General features: G+C 45.0%; 1 protein-coding gene across 5 annotated transcripts in view; it reads left to right on the top strand.

The window, feature by feature from the left end:
* The window catches only part of LOC115139384 (atypical kinase COQ8A, mitochondrial-like), a 39,723-nt gene that overhangs the window by 10,643 nt on the left and 11,561 nt on the right, over positions 1 to 17,519 (top strand). For 2 of the 5 annotated variants that reach the window (XM_065026345.1, XM_029676697.2), the window contains exons 2-6: positions 883 to 1,065; positions 1,585 to 1,980; positions 2,077 to 2,143; positions 14,188 to 14,250; positions 16,157 to 16,282. In XM_065026345.1, the coding sequence (XP_064882417.1) occupies positions 901 to 1,065; positions 1,585 to 1,980; positions 2,077 to 2,143; positions 14,188 to 14,250; positions 16,157 to 16,282 (817 nt within the window). In that variant the 5' untranslated portion in view covers positions 883 to 900. Of the gene's footprint in view, positions 1 to 882; positions 1,066 to 1,584; positions 1,981 to 2,076; positions 2,144 to 14,187; positions 14,263 to 16,156; positions 16,283 to 17,519 lie in introns of all 5 variants that reach the window. The other 3 variants (XM_029676696.2, XM_029676695.2, XM_029676699.2) reach the window with 2 other exon arrangements.

The raw sequence follows: 17,519 nt of genomic DNA, 5'->3' as shown, positions 1-17,519 counted from the left end.
TAACATTCCTCAAACATACATGTATCTTATACCGTTTTAAAGGTGATCTTGTTATTAATCCTACCACAGTGTCCGATTTCAGGAACAGGCCGTTTACTCTGGGCACCTTTCATCCAAGCTACTCAATATGTCATTTTAAAACGATGAGATTTGAAAAGGCCAGATAATCTAATTGTAAAGCCACATTTCAGTGGCCTTTCTTGGTCACTTACTGATGCAAGGAACTTGTGAGTATGGCACAGGATTATAGCAAAAAATAACTGACCAGCAGTGGATACTATCAAAGTCCTGCATTGAAAGCCAGGCAAGGATACTTTCCGTGCCATGCCTTCCCGTTTTCCTTCCAGAGAATGTTTAGTAGAGACATGCTCATGTTTGTTGTAACGTAACACCTTTTGATTCCCGGTGTAGCCCGTGTGTTGGCGGCTGTTACTTAAAGGTTTGTCTCAGATTGAAAACGTGTTTAACCTTTACGAGCTTGTCATGGCCACGGTGATCCTTGATAACAGCTGTGTTTTTCTGCCTGCTCGGCCAGGTACTCTCTAGTTGTTGACTGACTGCAGTGCTGAGTGGATAGCTGGCCACTAGCCTGCGAGACTTAAACCTCAGCCAATGGCCTATAGTGTTGTGACTTTAAAATTCTCCAATAGGCCGTTGGTGACTGTAGACTATTATTTCACCAGTATGATTCATGTCCTTTCCCTTTGTCACACTTATGTACACTATTGAAATGATATGCATTCTTTTGAAGGTTTCTTATACACAGTTACAGCACGACTAGGCCTACTTTCAGTACATCTATCCTCCGGCTATGTTGTATGTCAACTTTGGTATGTAACTCCGAACCCTCAAATATGATTTCTTTCCACATCTGTGTTCTAGGTGTGAGGGAGACCCACCATGGCAGGCGACATGATGTTGGTGATGCGTGGCTTGGCTAAGCTGAGCCAGGCGGTAATAGACACTCAGGCCAGCACACTGCGTATTGGAGGAGCCCAGGCCATGGCCCAGAGCATGCAGATGACTGCAGAGCAGAGCCTGGGAGTAGCCATGCAGAAGATGCAGGTGGGTAAAGCGAGAGATGAACGGGGCTCTTCTATGGGGGTAGTGGGCAAAGATTGTATTTTTCATTGTCAGACAACACTACCACCAATGGCCAGATGTAAAATGGGTGTCGGAGCTTCGGTGTCAAATAGCTTCCTAGGCTTTCTTTTTGCCTAATCTAATTTTGTGTGAGCTCAACAAAAGATTGATTCATAGAGCTTTGTGGTCTTATCATGGCTGAGTTAGTCTGTACAGCTGGCTCCTATTTGTTTTCACAGCGTAGGAATAGTCCAATAGTAGAGAACAAAGCTGCCACTAAGAGTGGCCTGCTGTGGATGTAAATACAGTTTGACTTGAGGCGGATCAATAAGGTGGCCCTTGGTTAGGGCCAAGAGTTTATTTATTATTATTATTATTTTTTTTTGTTGACCACATGACCTGACATGGAAAATATCTCTGGCCATGAGTTTTTCCTGGTTCGGACGCTCCAGTGAAACCCCAGCTCCTCATTGACCTTCCACATCTGTATATCTGTTTCAGGAGTTTGGTGGGCAGCAGCAAAGCGTGTCTGGTGACTTCCCAGCAGACATAGACAGTAAGTATGACTTCTCCAAAGCAGAGGGGAGCAGCATGGACAGTGGGGAACACGTAGAGCCAGGGTTCAGAGAAGAGGGACAAGGCGTCTCCTCAGAGGGGATGGGGACCACAGACAGCACGACCTGCGGGACATACAACGTCCAGGCCTCGGTCAAATCCAAGCTGTTTGAGGGCTACAAGGATCCCAGCAGCCAGTTCTCAGGACAGATCCGTTCCTACCTATCCTATAGCTCCTACCGCTCCTATCACCAGGACGGCTCGGGGGTTGGGGGCCTCACGGCCGAGGACATAGAGAAGGCCAGAGAAGCCAAGAGGAATGAGAAACCACACAAACAAATGGTACGTCTACACATATTCTCTCACTGGTACCTGTGGCTCAGAGATGTGCTGTGTGTGTATCTTGTCTACCATTATACTGTTCTCTCTCTGTTGTAGCTCAGTGAAAGGGCACGAGAGAGAAAGGTACCCGTGTCCCGGTTAGGGAGACTGGCTAATTTTGGAGGTAAGGCTGTACATTATTTTGGTTTCTAATATGTTGTTTTATTATTGCTCGGTCTATGACGTTGAAGTGCACAAAAGGCTACCATTACAAATGTATTATATTGTTTATGTTCGTGTCGGGAAAGTACTGAAAGTGTGATTGGATCAGTAAGATCCCTCCTTTATTACATTGCGATAAGTATTAAGAACTTGATCCTTTTTAACTTGGGAATATTGATGTGGTGTCCTCAACATCAGGCTCTGACACACACAGCGCTCCATTCTACTGTTTCTGGCTTGAGCTCACCTTTTTATTCCCCCATTTCATCCACATTACATTAAATGGGAAGTCGTATGCCACTGATCCACACGAGGCAAACCTACTCTTCTGCCAAAACTTTCAGCGACAACTATTGCTGTAACCAGTGTCAATATCTAGAAATAGAGCCTGTGTTTCGGCCTGTGTTTTTTATTTATTTATTACCCTATTATGTCCCCTTCTCAAGCCACCCGTGTACCAAAGTGTCCCACCCACATGCACCCATGTTCCCTGTCAGTGTCTGCCTAACATAGCCCTAGTGTCTGTTTATCCTCAACTTGATATATCTACTGCCTGTAAATTGCAGGCCAGTGGGTGAAAGGTGGTCCGTGTGTCTTCATCCCGTGAGTGAGATCTCCTCTCCCCTTGACGGCCACATGGTCAGATTGAGTCCTGGAGGTTAATCTGCACTTTGACCAGTTGTAGGCCTGCAGAGCAGACTACAGATTTAGCTACTTTGGAGTTCTTAAAAAGTAAAGCCAGTCAACTGCTGCCGTCACAGAGACGCTGCCTTTACGGAGGCAGCGTCTTGGTAAAAGAGACAGTCTGATATCTGGTCCTGCTGTTCTCTGGGACCTGAACTGACGGACGGCCCGGTCCTGCCCCAGCATGGGCCACCTGTCGCTGTCAGCATGCTGTATATTTTGTCACTGTTTTGAAAGGTTATCAGATCCGCGCAGCGAGCTGATACACAAGTGAGAGCAAAGCCACTAAGGAGAACCTGTTTACCTTGGGTTTATACATGTCCCTGACACCATCTTTATATATTACAGGGCCAGCTCCGGCATTCTCTCTCTTTCATGGGAGGTTTGGGGTGGGGACAGTATTGACCGGTCAATACCGTCCTTCAGCTGGAAGTTAGGGTTGCCAGGTTTGGTGGCATTGCAGTAACGTGAGTCTCGACAGACACCTGCCGGTCCAGCACCCTGGGACCCTATTGGTTTGCTCTCCCTCCCCAACATGGCTCAGGGGGATACTTAGTAGCCCCCCCCAGGGCCCTCTCCTACAGGGGAAAAGTGATGTGCTGTCCCCTGAGGATTGAACATAAATTGGTCTCACGTTGAGATCGAGTTGCTGACAGGCTATCCGGTTCCTGATGTCGGTGTACCGATGCGAGGGAATGCCTAGCCATGCATGTTTCCTGTTCTGCTCTCTCTGGGTTGGAACATGGATACATAAGTTAACACCATGCTCTCTGGGTTTCAGTTCCCTTTGACAGGTACACATGCTTCCATGTAAAGCTGTTTGTTGTTGTAGTCTTACCACGGAAGTTAGCATACCATGAAGTTCAAAATGTGTCTAACCGGTTGTCTTTTTATGAAAACCCCTGGTATTATTGTCATCTCCAAAACAAGGCATCTATTTTTTTTCCGCCCCATAAACACAATTCCCTATTTCTGTAAGTTGATATCTAGGTAAGCCAGCAGCTTCCTGGTATGGTGTGTCCCGCTGCTTTGTCCTAACCTAACTTGGGGGTGTGAAGCAGTGAGTGCTGTGTGTGACAGTGTCTGGAGATGACAGAGGTGTAACCTCTGTGCCTTCACTGAGACTTGGCTGGCAGAAGGACTTAGTCAGCTACTGCTCATGAAGTGTAGAAATCATTGATTGGATGCTGTTTTAACCAGGAAGGCTTAATACTGAGGGGTTCAAATGGGTGTAAAAAAACAAACCGATATCCACATATCATGGTGAAGCTTTTTGAATGTGTTGTTGCTTTGGCTTGAATATTTATTTAGAGGGCAATGTAAAGTTAGTGAAGAAATCAATTACTAAACCCTTTTGAGTTAAAAATGATCTAAAACCAGATTTGGTTTATTTAGTACCTAGTGTCTACATTGTGTGACATCGGCTGACATAAAAAGTTCTTTATAGATACATTTGATTGATATGCACCCTGCTAACTGTCCTGTGAACAGCCCTTTGGGATCTCACTAGTGATGGTGGGGCGGAAATCGCTAGTTACATTTTGCAATTTTTTCCCATTTTATTTTATTTTAAATATTGATATTTGACTATCTATTTGTAAACTACACAAAAAAGTGGTGTGTGTGTGTGCACATATACTACTGTTCAAAAGTTTGGGGTCACTTAGAAATGTCCTTATTTTTTAAAGAAAAGCACATGTTTTGTCCATTAAAATAACATCAAATTGATCAGAAATACGGTGCAGAGATTAATGTTCTAAATGACTATTGTAGCTGGAAACGGCTGTTCTTGAATGGAATATCTAGCTGTATGGAGGCCCATAATCAGCAGCCATCACTCCTGTTTTCCAATGGCACGTTGTGTTAGCTAATCCAAGTTTATCATTTTAAAAAGGCTAATTGATCATTAGAAAACCCTCTTGCAATTATGTTAGCACAGCTGAAAACTTTTGTGCTGATTTTAACCTGTTAGTACTCTAGGGGCAGTATTTCATTTTTGGATAAAAAGACGTGCCCGTTTTAAGCGCAATATTTTGTCACGAAAAGATGCTCGAATATGCTTGGAATTGATAGTTTTGGAAAGAAGACAGTCTTACGTTTCCAGAACTGCAAAGATTTTCACTGTGAGTCCCTTAGAACAAATGCTTCGGGCAAAACCAAGATGTATGACCGACCAGGAAATGCACAGGATTTCTGAGGCTACGTTTTCCATGATCGCCTTATATGGCTGTGAATGCGACAGGAATGAACGGACTCTTTATCTTGTTTCCCCAAGGTCTCTGCAGCATTGTGACGTATTTGTAGGCATATCATTGGAAGATTGACCATAAGAGACTACAATTGCCAAGTGTCCCTCTTGGTGTCTGCGTGGCATTTGGTGTGCAAAACTCAGCTCCCAGTATTTTTCCATTCGAATCTCAGAACAAACCAGGCTACAAGGACGGTGCTTTCAATGGAGAGATATATGACAAACCACCTTCAGGATTGATTCAAACAACGTTTTCCATGTTTCAGTCGATATTATGGAGTTAATTCGGAAAAAAGTTCGACATGTAGGTGACTGAATTTTCGGTTAGTTTCGGTAGCCAAATGCATAGTAACAAAAGGGAACGATGTGTCCTACACAAGAATCTTTCAGGAAAAACGGGACATCTGCTATGTAACTGAGAGTCTCCTCATTGAAACATCTGAAGTTCTTCAAAGGTAAATTATTTTATTTGATTCCTTGGCTGGTTTTTGTGAATATGTTGCGTGCTAAATGCTAACGCTAAATGCTAAGCTAGCTATCACCACTCTTACACAAATTATTGATTTTCTCTGGTTCTAAAGCATATTTTGAAAATCTGAGACGACAGGATTGTTAAGAAAAGGATAAGCTTGAGAGCAGGCATATTTATTTCATTTCATTTGCGATTTTTAGAAATCGCTAACGTTGCGTTATGGTAATGAGCTTGAGGCTGTAGTTACGCTACCGCATACGGGTTTGGGCGGACTATGAGGTTAAAGAAGCAATAAAACTGGCCTTCAGACTAGTTGAGTATCTGGAGCATCAGCATTTGTGCATTCGATTACAGGCTCAAAATGGCCAGAAACAAAGAACTTTCTTCTGAAACTCGTCAGTCTATTCTTGTTCTGAGAAATGAAGGTTATTGCATGCGAGAAATTGCCAAGAAACTGAAGATCTATTACAATGCTCTGTACTACTCCCTTCACAGAACAGAGCAAACTGTCTCTAACCAGAACAAAAGAGCGGGAGGCCCCGGCGCACAACTGAGCAGGAGGACCAGTACATTAGTGTCGAGTTTGCGAAAGACGCCCCACAAGTCCTCGATTGGCAGCTTCATTAAATGGTGCCCGCAAAACCCCTATCTCAGAGGTGCAAAGAGAGCCATATCTCATACTGTCCAATTCTTTAAAAAATAATAAGATGGGCAAAAGTACACAGACATTGGACAGCGGAATTAGGTGTTCAGATCACAAAGAAGAACATTCGTGAGATGCAGAACAAATGAAAAGATGCTGGAAGAGTGCTTGACGCCATTTGTCAAGCATGGTGGAGGCAATGTGATGGTCTGGGGGTTCTTTGGTGGTAAAGTGGGAGATTTGTACAGTGTAAAGGGGATCTTGAAGAAGGAAGGCTATCACTCCATTTTGCAACGCCATGCCATACCCTGTGGACGGCACTTAATTGGAGCCAATTTCCTCCTACAACAGGACAATGACCCAAAGCACAGCTCCAAACTATTCAATAACTATTTAGGGAAGAAGCAGTCATCTGGTATTCTGCCTCTAATGGAGTGGCCAGCACAGTCACCGGATCGCAACCCTATTGAGCTGTTGTTGGAGCAGCTTGACTGTATGGTACGTAGAAGTGCTCATCAAGCCAATCCAACTTGTGGGAGGTGCTTCGGGAAGCATGGGGTGAAATCTCTTCAGATACCTCAACAAATTGACATCTAGAGCCAACGGTCTGCAAGGCTGTAATTGCTGCAAATGGAGGATTCTTTGACGAAAGCATAGTTTGGACACAATTATTTCAATTAAAAATCATTCTTTAACTATATTTCCTATTCATTTTGCAACTAATTTCATGTATGTTTTCATGGAAAGCAAGGACATTTCTAAGTGACCCCAAACTGTGTGTGTGTGGCATTGAGTATACCACCTCAGTCATCGGCTTCATCAATAAGTGCATCGACGACGTCGTCCCCACAGTGACCGTACGTACATATCCCAACCAGAAGCCATGGATTACAGGCAATATCCGCATTGAGCTAAAGGCCATAGCTGCCGCTTTCAAGGAGTGGGCCACTAATCCGGACGCTTATAAGAAATCAGACGAACCATCAAACCGGTAGAGTCAATACAGGATTAAGTTTGAATCCTACTACACCGAAAACTATTAAAGACTACAAAAGGATACTCAGCCACGAGCTGCCCAGTGACGCGAGTCTACCAGACGAGCTAAATACCGTTTATGCTCGCTTCGAGGCAAGCAACACTGAAGCATGCATTAGAGCACCAGAGGTTCTGGAAGACTGTGATAACACTCTCGGTAGCCAATGTGAGCAAGACCTTTAAACAGGTCAACATTCACAAAGCTGCAGGTCCAGACGGATTACTCAAAAGCATGAGCGGACCAACTAGCAATTATCTTCACTGACATTTTCAACCTCTCCCTGACCGAGTCTGTAATACATGTTTCAAGCAGACCACCATAGTCCCTGTGGAAGGAGGTGAAGGTAACCTGCCTAAATGATTACCGCCCCGTAGCACTCACGTCAAGTGCTTTGAAAGGCTGGTCGTGGCTCACATCAACAGCATCATCCCGGATACCCTAGACCCACTCCAATTCACATACCGCCCCAACAGATCCACAGATGACACAATCGCAGTCCACACTGCCCTTTCCCACCTGGACAAAGGTAACACCAATGTTAGAATGCTGTTCATTGACTACAGCTCAGTGTTCAACACCATAGTGCCCGCAAAGCTCATCACTAAGCTAAGGACCCTGGGACTAAAAATCTCCCTCAGCAACTAGATGCTGGACTTTCTGATGGGCCACCCCCAGGTGGTAAGGGTAGGCAACAACACGTCTGCCACGCTGATCCTCAACACTGGGGCCCCTCAGGGGTGCATGCTTAGTCCCCTCCTCCTGTACTCCCTGTTCACCCACAACTGTGTGGCCAAACATGACTCTGACACCATGAAGTTTGCTGACGACACAATGGTAGGCCTGATTACCGACAGCGCTGAGACGGCGTATAGGGAGGAGGTCAGAGACCTGGCAGAGTTGTGCCAGGCCAACAACTCCCTCAATGTGAGCAAGACAAAGGAGCTGATTGCGGACTACAGGATAAGGCTGGCTGAACAAGCCCCCATTTAACATCAACGGGGCTGAAATGGAGCGGGTCGAGATATTTTGCATAGGTCCCCAGATCCTCAAAGCTGTACAGCTGCACCATCTAGAGCATCCTGACCGCTTGCATCACCGCCTGATATGGCAACTGCTCGCCATCTGACCGTAAGGCGCTACAGAGGGTAGTGCGTATGGCCCAGTACATCACTGGGGCCAAGCTTCCTGCCATCCAGGACTTCTATACTAGGCGGTGTCAGAGGAAGGCCCAAAAAATTGTCATCAAGTCATAGACCGTTCTCTCTGCTACCGCATGGCAAGCGATACCAGAGTGCTAAGTCTAGGACCAAAGCGCTCCCCAACAGCTTCTACCCCCAAGCCATAAGACTGCTGAACAATTAATCAACTGGCCACCTGGATTATTTGCATTTACCCCCTACCCAAATGGACAAATTGCCTCGGCTAATCTGTACCCCCGCACATTGACTTGGTACCCCCTGTATATAGCCTATAATTTTTTACTTTAGTTTATTTGGTCAAATTTTTGGACTCTTTCTTGAACTGCATTTTTGGTTAAGGGCTTGTAATTAAGCATTTGGCGCATGTGACAGTTTGATTTGATAATCTTTGCACACTCTTGGCATTCTCTCAACCAGCTTCATGAGGTAGTCAACTGGAATGCTTTTGAATTAACAGGTGTGCCTTAATAATTTGTGGAATTTCTTTCCTCAATGTGTTTGAACCAACTAGTTGTGTTGTGACAAGGTAGGGGTGGTATACAGATGCTAGCCCTATTTGGGAAATATGGACCAAGTCCATATTATGGCAAGAACAGCTCAAATAAGCAAAGAGAAATGACAGTCCATCATTACTATAAGATAAGGTCAGTAAATCCGGAAAATGTCAAGAACTTTGAACGTTTCTTCAAGTGCAGTTGCGAAAACCATCAAGCGCTATGATGGAACTGTCTCTCATGAGGACCGCCACAGGAAAGGAAGACCCAGAGTTAACTCTGCTGCAGAGTATACATTTTGAGTTACCAGCCTCAGAAATATATGCTTCAGAGTTTAAGTGACACATCTCAACATCAACTGTTCAGATGAGACTGCGTGAATCAGGCCTTCATGGTCGAATTGCTGCAAAGAAACCACTACTAAAGGACACCAATAAGAAGAGACTTGCTTGGGCCAAGAAACACGCTCAATGGACATTAGACTGGTGGAAATCTGTCCTTTGGTCGGAATTTGAGCGTTTTGGTTCCAACCGCCGTGTCTTTGTGACGCAGAGTAGGTGAACAGATGATCTCTGCATGTGTGGTTCCTACCGTGATTCCTACCGTCAAGGCACACTTAACCAGCATGGCTACCACAGCATTCTGCAGCAATACGCCGTACCTATCTGGTTTGTGCTTAGTCCCACTATCATTTGTTTTTAAACATGGTAATGACCTAAAACACAACTCCAGGCTGTGTAAGGTCTATTTGACCAAGAAGGAGAGTGATGGTGTGCTACATCAGATTACCTGGCCTCCCCAATCGCCTGACCTCAACCCAATTGAGATGGTTTGGGATTAGTTGGACGGCAGAGTGAAGGAAAAGCAGCCATCAAGTGCTCAGCATATGTGGGAACTCTTTCAATACTGTTGGAAAAGCATTTCTCATTAAGCTGGTCGTGAGAATACCAAATGGGTGCAAAGCTGTCACCAAGGCAAATTGTGACAACTTTGAGCAATCTATTTCATAGTGTTGTCTTCACTATTTCTTCACTGTAGAAAATAGTACAAATAAAGAAAAACCCTTGAATGTGTGTGTCATGTACCAAACATTAGGAACACCTTCCTAATATTCAGTTGCATCACCCCGTCCCATTTGTCCTCAGAACATCCTCAATTCGTCGGGGGGCATGGACTCTACAAGGTGTTGAAAGCATTCCACAGGGATACTGGCCCATGTTGACCCCAATGCTTCCCACAGTTGTCAAGTTGGCTGAATATGTTTTGGGTGGTGGACCATTCTTGATACACACGGGAAACTGTTGAGCGTGTGAACCAAGCAGTGTTGCGGTTTTTGACACATCGGTACTCCTGGCATGCTTGTCATGCTTGTGTAACTAGAAATGTAGGGGATATCTAATCAATGGAAGACTGAATTAAAATGACAAAAGTGAAATGTGAAAGAAAGGCTACAATGACCAAAAGCCAAGAGTAAGGCAGCTATTTTACACTAATCTGGATTGAGTTTCAAGTTTTAATGTCACATGCACAAGTACAGTGAAATGTCTTTCTTGCAAACTCTAAACCCAACAATGCAATAATAAATAACAATGTATTACAAACCCCCCCCTCACAAGGAATAAGAAATATGACATTCACAAAGTAAGTAAATAAGCATACTATATACAGGAAATATATTTGTTCAAATCTGATCCAATACCAGATTTGCATAGGTGTAAGGTGACTAGGCAACAGGAAAGAAGTTAAAACCGAGTAGCAGCAGCTTGCATGTGAGAGTGTGAGTCAGTGTAAATGTATGTGCATCTTATGTGTGCGTGAGTAAATTACGGAGTGTGTGTGTGTGGGGCTCTGTGTGTGCATAGAGTGCAAATATTGAAATAAAAGTTCAATGAAGATGCCAGGTGAACTCAGGCCGTGTAGCTATTTATCAGTTGTATTTCTTTGGGATAGAAGCTGTGCAAGAGTCTGTTGATGTCAGACTTTATGCATCAGTACTTCTTGCTGTGCGGCAGCAGAGAAAATAGTAAATGACTGGGGTCTGGCAGGGAGCTCAGCCCCAGTGATTTACTGGGCTGTCCGCACAACCTTCAATCGCATGTAGTGCCATGCGATTAAAGGGTGGTGCTATTTCCATACCGAGCAGTGATGCAGTCAGTCAATATTGCTGTCAATGGTGCAGCTGTAGAACCTATTCAGTATTTGAGGGCCCATGCCAAACCTTTTCAACCTCCTGAGGGGGAAGAGGCACTGTCGCACCTTCTTCACGTGTGTGTGTTGGGTTGTACCATTTTAAGTCTTTAGTGATTTGGACACCGAGGAACTTGAAGCTGTCTACCTGCTCCACTGTCGCCATGTCAATCTGGTTGGGGTATCCCCCCTGTTTCCTGTAGTTAACGATCAGCTCCTTGGTCTTACTGACATTGAGGGAGAGGTGTTACTCCGGCACCACACTGCCAGGTCACTGACCTCCTCCCTGTAGGCTGACTTAATGTGATCAGGTCTACCGCCGTCATTTCGTCAGCAAACTTGATAATGTTTTTGGAGTCGTGCGTGGCCACACAGTCCTGGGTGAACAGGACATACAGGAGGGGACTACGCACACACCCCTGTGTTAAGGGTCAGCGTGGTGGAGGTGATGTTGCCTACCCTCACCACCTGGGGTCGGCCCGTCAGGAAGTCCAGGATCCAAGTTGCTGAGGGAGGTGTTCAGAGTCATAAGCTTGGTGACGAATACAATGGTATTGAACCCTGAGCTGTAATCAATGAGCAGCATTCTCACATAGGTATTCCTCTTATGTAGGTGGAGAGAAAGCAATCTCAATATCTATGGATCTATTGGGGCGGTATGCAAATTGAAGTGATTCTAGGGTGGCTGAGATGGAGTTAATGTGTGCCACAACCAGCCTTTGAAAGCACTTCATGATTACAGAACTGAGTGCTACAGGGCGATCCTACATAAAATTGTTTCATCCTGTAGCTTGTTCTTCATTTTTTTAAAGTAGTGAGCCAACATGTTTTCAGCACTTATTTTATTTCCCTGACTGAGCAAAACGTTTCTCGTACTGTCTTGTCTCTCTGAAGCAGACATATAGTGAGTAATATGTTTGGAACATAAAATCGCAGAATTGAATCGCAATACATATAGAATCTTGAGAATCACAATGCATATCGTATTGGCAACTAAGTATCGTGAGGTCCCTCACATTTCCCAGCCCTAGATCTAACCAGTGTAGGAAGTGCCTCTTAATCATTGACGTGTAATACAATACACATGGCGTTTTGGACCACAGGTGTGGCTGCATGGTTGGCTGACTAACTGATAAGGCTTTCTCCTGGTGTTGTGGAAAACAGCCTGGTAGTTTAATCATTGGCAGGATATGACCTAGAATTGTCCCTAACAGAGGGGAAAAGACTGGGCTTGTTTTGGATTTCTAAGGTCACTGGTTCAAAGGGAGCAAACAGCTCGTCGGCCACATTAAGTTAACAGTATTTCCCCACTTTTCCCTCCAAATGTAGAGTTATGTAACACGCTACTGTACGGCTGTACTCTCTGATCAAGCTTGTTTTTGTTTCTGTGCCATGAGGTTTGTGGCCCAAAATGTGCCGAGCTCGGCACTATTGAATGTTGTTTTGGGTGCATTTGCTTGAATAACATTTCCCGTACATTCCATGGAATGTGCCATTTAGGTGTGATCTTAATTCTGTGCTGCAGATCTGGATGCCCCTCGTATTCTCAGTACGGTGACACATTGCTCTTCTGTGCCCAGATTCTTGCATCGTCACAAGTAGAGAACTATGCCAGAAGTAACACCCAAAGGGTTGATCCAGTCAGTGTTGTGATTCTCTGCTATCGATCCAACACGCTGGCCTGTTGCGGTGTTCGACAACATGCTTGACTTGGCTGCTATCAACACACAAGTGTTGTTCAGGCAGTGCATGAACAACACCATGAGCAGGAGAGACTTCATCTTGAGTCTGGCACATGGGCTACGTGAGAGACATTTGCGCACAGCTCCTGGGGAGGAGAAACTGCAAGCTGGGCAGATGCGCTCGGAACAAAACCTACGACACCTGTTTCGGCTGCAAGCAAGTTTTGTGGGAAGTGTTGCGATCAAGTGAAGGTGACAGATTTGGGGTGACTGTTAGATCTCATTTAGCCGTTATCCCTTGTCCTAACTGTTGCGTGAAGACGCACATCATAGTGTCAGCACGAGTGAGGCCATAAATAATGTGACCAATAACTGACAATAATAGGCTTTCTTTTTTCACTGCCATTCAATGCCATTCTTGCTTTTGTGCAGATTTCACTATTCACAAGCACACTTGGAGCCTATGCTGATGTTTATGCTGCTGATATTTTCTTTATTGACTGTTGCGTGGGTATTTTTATTTGTTTAGTCGTTATAAAAAATGTGCATTGAAACACAGTAACAGCATATGTTTTTTGTTTCATAGTTGTAATAAAGGCACTCCACGAATATAATGGCTTTTATACTTGAAATTCCTTTAAAAAAAATATATCCAATAATTTTTGCATATAGCCCACAGTAACAAACTATTGAAAGGGTTATGTTCTTTCAGAAATGTACATTTCATATTCTTATGTTACCTAACACCTTTTTATAAACACAACCAAGTTACATTCGTACGATGAGGCCAGGCTTTTCTTGTTATTAGACTGGTGGCTATTGGTACTCCTCGAGGCCCCGCTATTTTCTTCGGCAGGGACGGGTGGGTTCAAGGTTTTTATTGAAATGACAAAATAGAAAATGGTCAGAGACCGTCTCGTCGGCTCTGTTATTAACAGCTGTCTGTAAATAAGACTGAACTGCGTCTGTCTTAAATAAACTAGACTGGCATAAATGACTGTTCCTAGAGCGATCAGGAACTGATTTGACCTGACTGATGTGTCATGGGGAAAGCAAAAGGCTAGGCGACGCAATTTACCCAATGGGCTATACTGTGCAATATTTTAAGAATGTAAAAATTGGTTTTATTAACTTTTTTTTTTTTTTTTTTTTGGAGGGCACAATAATCTGAACGTTGTCGATATAAAGGCCATGAATAGAGCTGGAACAATTCCTTACGCTTCATGACAGAGAACCATGTATGTTCTACACAATGTATTTCTATCTGAACGTTCCATAACCTTGTACCCTACTGAACGACCCAGAGCTTAACAGCATGTTATGACAGGATGTCATAACGCCGGTGTGTTGTGTCCTCACAGGTCTGGCTGTAGGACTGGGCTTTGGAGCGCTGGCTGAGGTAGCCAAGAAGAGTATGAGGCCAAGTGAGGATAACGGTAACTGTTTAACATAAGCGTTTTTCCTACGGTAACTGGAAGCGGGCTTATGTTTGACATTACGTGTACATGCATGCACACTGGCATACTAGACACTTAACCCAGCAGTAACATGCACACACTGCCCCTGCAGGATGTAACCTGTCTAGGAATGACAACCTTTCAATTAGCATGCAATGGACAAGTGCATGATATGATGATGAACCTATACAGACATGCAGAGAGGCATAATAATTCATATCAAAATCAATCATTCGTCATTCAGCATAGCTGAAAACACTAGGCTATAGTTGTTTGACTCTGCTATAGTTAGGTTCAGTTGAGGTGTGGGTGGTCTTAGCTCTTACAAAGGGCCCTTAATGAAACTGCCCTCTGTGATATTACCCTCTGCAGCTGTCGGGGGAAGAATTGGAGAGGGCCGTTTATTGAGCTGACCTTTCCAGCGCACTCTTCAATTAGTTTTCCGCCATGCCACGGCTGGACCGCTGGAGGTGGTGTGGCAGTCCAATCTAGAGCAGGGGCGACTATACAGCCATTCACATGGCCATTGTCTCTTTAATACCCTGGGAGAAAGACAAGTACATTGAATCTAGGGCTGTGAATGAAGCTCCAACTTTAATCCATGGATCAGACATGATAAGGGCCTCCCGAGTGGCGCAGCGATCTAAGCTACTTCATCACAGTGCTAGAGGCATCACTACAGACCCAGGTTCGATCCCTGGAAGTATTACAACCGGGCAGTGAACTTTTGGCCCAGCATCGTCCGGGTTAGGGGAAGATTTGGCCAGGGGGGCTTTACTTGGCTCATTGCACTCTAGCGACTGTTTTCTCTGACACTTTGGTGCTTCTGGGTTAAACGGGCGGGTTTGGAGGGTATGTTTCGGAGGACACATGACTCGACCTTCGCCTCCCGAGCCCGTTGGGGAGTTGAGCGATGAGACCAGATCGAAATTAGGGAGACAACCAGGGTCAAGTACAAATAAAGTCAAAGATGGTATAAAAGTACACATCATTCTCAAATGAGCATAATTGCTGCACAATACAAAGTGAGTCTGGGGGTCTGACGTTATGCTAATCAAGACTGTCCTGGGGGATATGACGTAGTAGCAGTACTGTGGCTGAGGTAATCTTGGTTCAAGATACATTAACAGTCTTTCAAATCTCCTTCTGCTCCTAACGCCTTAGTCTGACTGCTGACATCAGTGTAGCCCACTGACCCCCCCCCCACACTTCACCTGGGCTGCCTGGCAGGTGGTCCTCTTTCTCTGCTGGAGGGTGTCTGGGGGCTTCAAACCAGACTGACTGGTGCTGCTACCAAAGCACTACCTAGAACAGGGCTGCCCAATTCGGGTTCTGGAGGGCCGACACACTTCTGGTTGTCACCCTCCAAATCAGAGACTAATGCAGACCTGGGACACCAGGTGTGTGCAGTTACTGTAACTACCAGGTAGAAACAAAAAAACTACGTTTCGGGCCTCGAGGACCGGAATTGGGCTGCCCTGACCTAGAGAGACCAGATTCCTTGTCTGATTGTTTAGCTCACTGGTTTATGAAAATGCCTCATTTATGAAAATTATTTTTTTGGTTAAATGTCTGGAATGTGGGTAGGCTTTAAGCTGGTTTGTTTCCAGGCTGTGCCCTGGTGTATCTTCGTCCAGGGAGAGCAGGGGGAGGGAGGAGTACGGTGATCCCAAGTGTAGACTCCACACATGGAGCCTAATGAGTTCATCAGAGACTACACTACACCAACAAACCTAGGAATATAGAACACATACACTACCTATCCACTAAACCCATGAGATTCAACATTTAGTTTACCTCCCGCCAGGAAAATCACATTTTCCATGCCAACCTCAGAGTTTAGCATAGAGCTGACTGTTGTTTCTCCACTCAGCTGACAAGAAGGCCGTTCTGGACTCCAGTCCGTTCCTGTCAGAGGCTAACGCAGAGCGGATCGTCAGGACGCTGTGTAAGGTCCGCGGAGCCGCACTGAAACTGGGCCAGATGCTCAGCATTCAAGGTGACAACTGGCTTACATTGTAATACACACCTCCAGTAGCACCTTCTCTGTTCTCCAAACATTCTCTCCCTTTGCGACCCCAGTCACCCCTCTATGCTGCTCTGTTGACCTATGGTTAGTTGTTTGTAGCTTTTCCATTCTGTCTTTTTACTGCCCACACCAGCGATGTCTACTGTGCTGCAGCATGGCAGGCTTCATGACCCTTTCCCCTAGTGTCAGGGCAGTCTTGAGTCATCTTCATAACCTCTACTGGGTTGATACTGTGAGGCCTTAATCCAGCCTCTGTAGATTAGTATGTGACGGAGTCGGGAGTTATTTCTGGCCCTCTGGCATCTCTTCCTGCATCGCCTAGTTCACCTCAGGTCGGCTCACAACAACACATGCCCATCCTTAATTCCCAACTGCTCCAGCTAGCTGGGAAACAGCGCCACAGGGCACAGCATAGGATTAATGCAACTCTATGCACAGGCATTCTCCTGCCGTTGTCATGTCAATTGTGTGACACACACCAAATGTACCATTGTGGGACAGCAACAGCCAAGGCATAGCCAGGGCTCACAATAAGCCACCAGCCATGTTAGACCTGCAACCTTTTGTGTTTTGAAGTGGCCGGTCTCTACCAAAGCTCCAGAATCGCTGCTTGTTAGAAAACCGCTGATATTTCCCTATGTAAACAGAGGTGACTAAGCAAGTGTTCTCTGCTGTTTTTAGACACAACTGGCTTGGTACTCTAGGAAGGTGTTGCATACGGGTAGCTCTTAACTGTATGCAGAATCTTAGTAATAGATTTAGTCGTAGAATTTCAGTTATCAACCGGTGACGTACACGGGAGTGTACAAAACATTATGAACACCTGTGCTTTCCATGACATGGACTGACCAAGTGAAAGCTATGATCCCTTATTGATAGATTTTGTTGAATCCCACTTCAATCAGTGTAGATGAAGGGGAGGATGCAGGTTGAAGAAGGATTTTTAAGCCCTGAGAAATGGATTGTGTGTGTGTGTGCCATTCAGAGGGTGTATCGGCAAGACAAGATTTAAGTGCCTTTGAAAGGTGTACGGTAGTAGGTGCCAGGTGCACCGGTTTCTGTCAAGAACTGCAACGCTGCTGGGTTTTTCACGCTCAACAGTTTCCCGTGCGTTTCACAGCTTTTTTTTTTTTTGGCTCTTCTATCGCTTGCAATGAAGTCCGAACAGGAAAAACAGTGTTTGTTGTTGTAATATTGCAAACGGACG

This window comes from Oncorhynchus nerka, linkage group LG13, assembly GCF_034236695.1.
Source record: "Oncorhynchus nerka isolate Pitt River linkage group LG13, Oner_Uvic_2.0, whole genome shotgun sequence".
Taxonomy (NCBI): Eukaryota; Metazoa; Chordata; class Actinopteri; order Salmoniformes; family Salmonidae; genus Oncorhynchus; species Oncorhynchus nerka.
Note: the sequence above shows the minus strand (reverse complement) of the source record. Positions and strands in the feature narration are given on the sequence as shown.